Source organism: Quercus robur, chromosome 9, assembly GCF_932294415.1.
Source record: "Quercus robur chromosome 9, dhQueRobu3.1, whole genome shotgun sequence".
Classification (NCBI taxonomy): Eukaryota; Viridiplantae; Streptophyta; class Magnoliopsida; order Fagales; family Fagaceae; genus Quercus; species Quercus robur.
Window position 1 is genome coordinate 569,337 of NC_065542.1, and position 8,522 is coordinate 577,858.

Genomic DNA, 8,522 nt, shown 5'->3' on the forward strand with positions numbered 1-8,522 from the left:
TCAATTCATTAAAATGCTTTCATATCATAAGGTTGCTTGTTTTTTTAACTTCTGGAAAGTGAAATATGGGTTCTACTAAGTATACCGATACATGACCAGGAAAAGTTTTGATCTCTCTTTTGTGGAATACAGAACATTGCCAACACTACACATTAGTTATCCTATTATTATGATTCTGGATTATGAAAGATTATGAATAATACATCTTAAATTCAAGCCCAAAATGGGCACAAAACTTTACACGCAAATGCGCAGCCAGAATTCATTTAAATGTCTAAAGGATAATATTTGATTTACAGGTGCCTTTTTTGTTGCATCTATGAATCAAACAATGATCATGTCCAATGAACAAGATGATGAAATTTCTGAAAAGCTTAGATGCTTATTCTTATACAAATTTGGAATTTTCACAAGAAGTTGATATTTATATTCTTCTTGCATACTCTATCTACATTCTTGCCTTTGGGTTATCTATATAACTGTATGCTTCAAAAGGCCCTAAAGCCGATAGTAGTAACAATAATCCTTTGAGAAGGGAGATACAAAGGGAAAATTTATTCACTTGATCCCCACAGCTTCTAAGGCTGCTGAGATATCGTGGGCTTCATAACTCTCCTCTATAAAGGTGATATTAGGGCTATCTTGTGGAACTACATCTTCTCTTTTAAAACTGTCTTCACTGCAAAGAAGCTTCTCACTGCCATGCTCCACAGAGCCTCTTAGAATAATGGTCTTGTGGAGGCCAGCAAGCAGGTCTTCATAATCTGTATCCCCCTTTTCCCCCACAAACACTGCCACTTTGGAAAGGTCAATTCCCCATATAATTGAAAGGTACCTGAATATCACAAACATGACAGGAAATTTTTCTCTTTTAATTTTTCTTTGGTACTGCAATTTTTTTGTTATGTGGATTTTTGTATATAATACATAAAAAGCTATCACATTGCATGCATGCATAAATTTATTGTCTACATTATATAGTAAGCAAAGAGGACCTGACCTTAGTGCTTGAATTCTTGATGCAAACATGGGCACCACATTTAACCTTGATGCGGCACGTGTGTAGACAAGGTTGCATCGGAAGCCTCTCATCCGTAGCCTCTGGTGGAGGTCATCTATCTTTCGGGTCTGCCATTTATAATTAGAATCACAGTTAGAAATGTTATGGGTTAACAAAATGCATCATTTAAGGGACCACCTTCTATACATTAGTTTTCTGTTTTCTATTATCTCAAGTTTCTCACCTTGGCTCCTGGTTTCACACTATAAGAGTAGCACCTAGAGCTCCCTGCACTCACATACTCCATTATGTCATCCTCAGCCTCACCTTCTATCCTGGCAAGCCTTGTCACCATAGACCTAACATTGTCACCAGGCCATCTGTACTCCACGTGGGATTCATAGTCCACATCAGCAACCATATCTCTCCATGGGTAATACATTTCACTTCCACTTTTACACACCAATGCATCAAAGTCTTCTATATTTACTTGGCAGCATTTCAAGGCTTCTATGGTCTCTTGTAAATTCAAACTGGTTGATAATACAAAGCCTATCCGACCCAAGCCTATACCTGAGCTTGCAGCTTTCATAACATTCTTGATAGTTGCCGACAAGGTTTCAGTGCAATCTCCAGTGCTATTATAACAATCTGTGGCTATAACAAATAGCCACTGCCGTCTACCAGGGTAGTAATTGGCACTGGGATTATTACCCTTAGAGGAAGCCATTCTGGTTATGGCTTCAATGAGTTCCTTTTGTCTGGTTGCTGCATCAAGTTCTCCGTTGATCTTTGTGTCTCCTTCTATGGAGAATCTCAAAGAAAGGTCCTCCACTTCCTTCAAAGAGTCACTCATCGGTTCTTCAGGAATTGGCATTATCTCAAGACGAGCAGTGGGGTGGCGATTCCGACAGTGATCAACATGTGAGAGGTAGTTACGGCAATGTTCTGGCCATGAAAAATGGTGGATATTCTTTAGGCCATTCTTCCGGCATTCAAGCCAAAGGTTTTTGTCTGCAACAAGCTTTAGTAGCGCATCCGATAGGGCTTTCTGATCATGTGGGTCAACTAGGAGGCCATTATTTAATACCTGGCAGAACAAAGCCTTCTATTAGTTTCGTGAAATGATCATAATTCATAAGTTAAGGACCTAAGCAAATACATTCCATAGTGTCATGGAATTCTAATTATAAATAGGAACTTCAGAGAAATAACTAGATTAGGTTTGACCGCATGCTACCTGATTGAGACAGATGAAGATGCTTGTAATCTGCATCCCACATTTTGTTTTTGATTACCATTTTTGGGCAACCTTGGGGTACTCTTCTTCTCCCACGTTTTGTAAAGGTTTTCGTTAAAAATGAAGTATTCTAGTTTCAAGTTTAGGGTGTAAAATTGTACAGTAATAATGAAGAATTTTATAAGCCAACTTGGAATAAGAAACACAATTGTGTATCTATAGAGTTCCAGTAGGTTGGGAAATAGGACATGGTGTTTCATTACCTTCAGAATATCTACAGGCCCTCCATTTTTGGTGGCGACCACTGGTAAACCATAAGCAGTTGCCTGCAAGATAGTGTATAGCAGAAAACATAAGCAATATGTTTATGTAATTAATGTGTTTTAGGATCAAAATCTTGCAGCATATAATTGATGTTTAGTGCAGTTTGTGAAAGCTTGCTATAACTCAAGTATATAGACCAAGGCTTACCTCAATGAGTGTGAGACCAAAAGGTTCCACGAGAGCTGGGTTGATGAAAACTCCCTTCAAGAGACAAATCCGCCAAGTCTTACTGTTAGCAAATTTAATGTTGCAACTTGCAAGAAGAAGATGGGAGGTTAAGGTGTGGCAGATTTTAAACGGTAGTTTAGGCTCTATCTATGCCATTTAATGGCCTTTGCCATAAGGTTTGTTAGGCCATCTGTAATGTATAAACTGTAAAAGCCGTATTATAGGCTATTTGAGGTGGAAAACCATTTAAGTGTAAACAAATTCCTTGTTCATGACCATCCCAGGTGTTCATTAGATATTTCTATAACACACAATGTACCTTTGTTTTTGCAGCCAGACGATAAATATCAGGAACTTCTGATTGCTTGTGATGCTTGGGATAGGCAACCTGGCCGTACATATCATACTTGTCAATGAGCTTGAGTACTGTTGTGAGAACAACCGAGCTGCTATTAGGCATTTCTTCAATGTCGTCTCTGTTGCCAAGTATCAGCGTCTGGAAGAGTAATATGCAACCAGAAAGAACTATTAGCTCAAATTATTATGCTGATAGTAATGAAGCCGTGTTTAAATCACTACAAAATTAGCTGAAATGAAAAGGAGAATTTACCAAGTTAGCTAGCTCTCGGAGTTGTTGGCATTCCCCAAAAGCCTTGAGCAATGTGGTGACATTTTTCTTGGGGTCAGGACGTGACAATGCAAGTATCATGGGTTTGTGAGGGTTTGTGAAAAATCTCATGACCTGCATTGTAAAATTCAGTTCAACGAAATGCCCCAACCCATGCATAAAAATGGTTATTTGCATTCTGTACTCTAGTCTAGACTGTAACATCCAGAACTAAAGGAAGGCATTCAAATATTTGAATACTAGTAAGGAAGATTAGGAGAAGAATCACCTCTGACCATATTGGAGGTAGATTCCTTTTGCTTTGATTGGATCTGTCAGGGCCAAGCAATGACTTTAGATCACCATCACCTTCCAATGAATCTTGAGTTGTGACATAGCTGAAGTCCATTCCCGGTGGTATAACCTAATGCCACATTGACATTAGTAGTATGGATGTGAAGACCCATTTTTAAGTATGTTATAACCATATTTCACTATCATTCTTGAAAGAAGCAGGCACATATACATTTTCCAGTACTTGGTTTATGATATGACTATAAATGAGTTGCAAATGAAGTCAATTCCTTCAATTGTGGGAGAAACACAAGCAATAAGAGAATGTGCATACCACCATCCTTGGCATGTTTCGTCCATGGCAACTCACTCCACGCCGTCTCCTAACCCTAAGCTTCCTCTCAAGCTTGAGATCGAAGCCATCGTACAATCCCCATTGCTCTTCAATCTCTTGCCTTGTGCTAGTCACCACCATTTCAGCCGCATCCAGACTCAGTTCCTCAGCTTCAATCCTCCTCATAATTTTATAGGTTGAATTTATGTCCTCCCTAGAAAGCCTCCCTTGTTTAAGCAATTGCTCAAACTTGTTCCGACCCAATGAGTGACCTGTTAGCACCATCGGCACGTTCAAGGCCCCGGATAAATGAGTTGCCACCTCTCCAGCATCAGCATAGTGGCCATGAATCACATAAGGCCATGTTGGCTTTCCCCCACCCACTTGTTCACCTAGAGCTCTTGCCATGTTCACTACATGGTTTAGAGCCCCATCGACAAATTCAGGTATATAAGGCCAAAGTGACTCTTTTGGTATGTACCTGCCACATAAAAATATTCCAACAATTACCATTCTTTTTTCTTTTGTATGTGTTGGAGTAGTATATTCCAAAAATTGAGGACCTGTTTGGTAATTATTTGTATTTTTTAGAAATACGTATAAGTAAAAAAATGTGTAAAAATACATACGTTATTTAAAAACTGAAAACTGTTGTTTAAAATGTCATATCAAACAGCCCCTAACTCACTAGGAATGATGGCCTTAGCCCAAAAATAATTGTAATTACTTATCACGAGGCCCACAAGGTAGGCGAATAATGTAGGCTCCACAGCTACCACTTCCATCAGATGGGCATGATATCATCTCAATGGGCTCACCATAGCTAAAGTCTACATCTGGTGAGGTGATTTGTCTAGTTAAGAGATCAACACGATGGACCCCTTTTGTGTTGGCCAGTGCTCGAGCAAGTTCAACAACATATTTCACCTAAATTTAACATGTAAAAACATAAATCGATGTTAGACTTAGAGCCCCTCAGGAATAAAATAAAATTGCTAAAGGTTTTTTTTTACCCTTTTTGAGTTTAGAGTTGAGATTACCTGACCACCAGTATCAGAATCTCTTCCAAGTTCCATATTTTCTCCCCGTATCAACCCATGAATACTACAAGAGCAACAAATACAATATGAAAATTTGAAAAAGTTATTCCCTACAACCAAATTATACAATCTTTTCTATATATTATTCTCCTCAAATCAACTTGCTTTTTATTTTTATTTTGAAGATCATTGATGGAAATAACTTATTGGCACCAAATTGACTGCATGTGTGCAACTACAATCTTATTTAGAATTAAACAAGCTTAACTGAGATTGCTAGATACCTGATGAGGACAATGTAAAGTCTCCTAGACTTATCATCCTCTGACCAAAGATGCATAACAGAATTGATCCTGGAAAAATCCTTGGTCGATTCTGAGACATTGGTATCACTCTTCTCCTTCTCACCTTCTGAGAGCTCGGAAAGGTCATCTGCAGCATCATTACGGCCTTGTTCTCGTTCTATACGCCGTTTTGCTAGCTTTTTTGCATCGTCCCATGCTATCTGCACATGTAAAATACATTACTTCAAATTCATAGAATTCTTAATATTTTATTTTTGGAAGTGGCACTCCTCCCATTTAAAATCTTTCAATTCTATTTACTTTTTAACTAGATATGAGATTCGTGACATTTCTAGTATTTAATGGACTTAAAAAGTCTATGTAAACTACATAAAATCAAATAAATATTTTTTGTCTTATGTCTGATTAAAAATTGAAGAAATTGATGAAATGTGTAGTATGGAGAAATTAACATGTTTAACAATTTCATTAAGATATACTATGGATATGATCACCCCAAACCCTTGCTCTTTTGTTGCCAATTCCTTCACAAGTGGATGCAGTTTGTAGTTGGGTAGTAGGGTAATGTTTAAAGTAGTTATTTTGTACAAAAAGGGTAAAATTTTAATATTCAAGTAGAATTAGAGACATAGTACTTTCTTCTCCTATATAGATGGTGATCCCACCATAAATTGACTTAATATAACTTATTGTTTATGTGAGAGGAGTAAATACCATTTTTTGTTGAGTACTAAATAATTACTTAAATTTCTTTTTTTGAGAATAAAATAATTACTTAGGTAGCAATTAGCCATCTATCATCGTTATTACTTGCAATTAATAGTAGACCCATTTTATAAATGTGAAATTATTTGGCACATTCAAATATATACTACGTGTCTTCTTCTCATGTAAGTCTTGAACATTTGATCCACCTTATGTAAGAGAGTCGTAATACCAGAGTCAATTTCCCATTAAATACCACCTCTCTTCTTTTAACAAAAGTAACGTGAAGATGAGGCAATACTCAAAAGTGCTCAACTCGACAAGATTAGTGATAAATTGGCGTGATAATCCTTGTGAACTTTATAAAACCAGACTTGGAATTTCATTTATTCTCTCTCACCTGTTTCTTTTTGCGAGCGAGATGCCAAATACGCCAGCACATATTCTCAAGCCTATTACTGCGATCACGGGTATTCCTTGTTGCTATTACCTGTAATAGTTCACCGTCAATCACAAGTTGTTTTCCTTCCATTTCTCCTTTTCAATACAAATTAATCAAACATAAATATATATGTAGAAGAAAATAATAAAGATATTAACAAGTTTTTCTTCCATGCATTTAAGATTCTTCCATATTTCCATTTCTCATTCATTTTATGTTTCAAGTATTCACAGACAATTATGATTCTTGATTCTTGATTCTTGAATCTTGAATCAAGAACTTGTTCTTCAACTTGTTGAGTAAGTGGGTCACTTTAGTCTCATGGAGTTCTATTTAATTTTAACGGATTCCATATATAGTGTGTGTGAAGTATTAGCTGAATGAGGACAAAATCATAGAACAATATATTACATATACATACACATAATGAATTTTGAAGTTTAAATTTCCACAAGTTCAATTTATTATAAAGGAGAAAACTTTTAGTCCCTTTGGAAATCACATGTGTGCCATGTAAACTATATGGTTCTTGCATGGTGTCCGTGACAATAGTGACCATAAAATTTCAATCATCTTCGATTATTTTGATTTTGCAAGACAACCATAGGTTTATTTTATATCTTAATCAAGGTGAGGCCCAAAAAAAAAGAAAAGGGGACAATATAAGTGTGGTCCCCAACTAATGTTCCATTTGCTCTTGTGGGGCCACTTAACAGAACCAATATTGGCTCAAAAATTGCCACACAAAATAGGGAAATATGCTCGGAACATTTTCTTTCCTTTTGGTGCTATGTTCATTATATTGTGTGATAAGCATAATACCTTGGATGAAAATTCAAGAAGACCACCACAAAAAAAAAAAAAAAAAAAAAAAAAAAAAAAAAAAAAACCATTACAAGATTATTAGGATCTCAAATATGAAAAAAGAAAGAAAAGAAATTGATTATTTTTTATAATTTGATAATTAAAATAGAAATGGGAGATTTGAAATGTAAACGTTTTTATTGAAAATACTAGAAAAATACTTATTGAGTTACAAAATTTTTACAATTATTTCTTTAAAGTAACTGTAGGTTTCATTTGAATTAATGGTGAAAATATAAGTGTGTCAATCTTTACAACCAAACAATTAGAACATAAAGTTATTATAAGGTATTATAAGAAGCTATAAGGTTTTAGCTAGGAATGAATTGAATTAGAAGAATTTTGCACTTAGTTTGCACTCTGCAGCAATATCTATATGGTAGTTAGAATAGAAGAAAAGGCAACGAACCTTAATCCAAGTTCTGTGGAGGTCAGTCTCATCAAAGCTATTAACAACTTCTTCAACGAAGTATTTTGTGGGACTAAATAACTTGTCTTCCTTATGATCTTTTTCTTCAATCTTTGAAACACTCAGTTTCCCATCAAACGTTTTCTTTAGGTTACTTCCCACGTCCAAAATCGCCTCCAAATACCCATTAATCCATTCGTTTCTCGCCATCTCACTGATTATTTCTCTCCCCGTTTCAGCTTCTTTGTAGAAAGAGTTTGGGAAAAGAGAGAGAGAAAATAAAAAGGTGGCGTAAAAGTTTCTGGGTATGTGAGGCAAGAAAGAGAGAGAGATGAATGGCTTTTATAGCAGTTTAAGAGCTTCTAAAAGCAATGAGGAATGAGTGGAAAGCTTTGAAGTTTGATGGTTTCTTGATTTCTTGGTTTCTCTTGCCCTTTGAAGCCAAGTTAATTGGACAAAGAAGCCAAGCTCCTTAAAAGGCCTCAATTTTTACAATATTTTTTTTTCTTTTTCTTTTAAATATTAAATCAATCAGTTCGATGGATTCGGTGGTGATTATTCTGTCATGGGTTCTGTAGGTTGGTTACATACAATGGGATGCTTTTAAGTTAGGCGAGTCATGGATTTATTGGACATGAAAAAACAAATTCGATTAAAATACAATTGGGATTTTAAAAGGCCAACATAATCTAAATTAGTTCAAAATAAACTCTAATAAATCAATTTATTTATTATTTAAATAAATAAACCGATAGCAAATTAAATTGGTCAAATGCATTAGTGAATTTAA

General features: G+C 35.8%; 1 protein-coding gene across 1 annotated transcript; it reads right to left on the reverse strand.

Annotated features, from left to right (window-relative positions):
- Positions 1–236: 236 nt before the first annotated feature.
- Positions 237–8,195, reverse strand: LOC126700280 (sucrose-phosphate synthase 4). The gene is made up of 14 exons (XM_050398353.1): positions 7,733–8,195; positions 6,418–6,507; positions 5,292–5,512; positions 5,008–5,071; positions 4,695–4,894; positions 3,968–4,448; positions 3,629–3,763; positions 3,343–3,474; positions 3,052–3,228; positions 2,712–2,765; positions 2,504–2,566; positions 1,245–2,090; positions 1,001–1,128; positions 237–835 (listed from the first exon to the last, which is right to left on the reverse strand). The coding sequence occupies exons 1-14, from the start codon at positions 7,940–7,942 to the stop codon at positions 559–561; spliced, it is 3,078 nt and encodes a 1,025-aa protein (XP_050254310.1). The 5' UTR covers positions 7,943–8,195; the 3' UTR covers positions 237–558.
- Between the last annotated feature and the right edge of the window lie 327 nt (positions 8,196–8,522).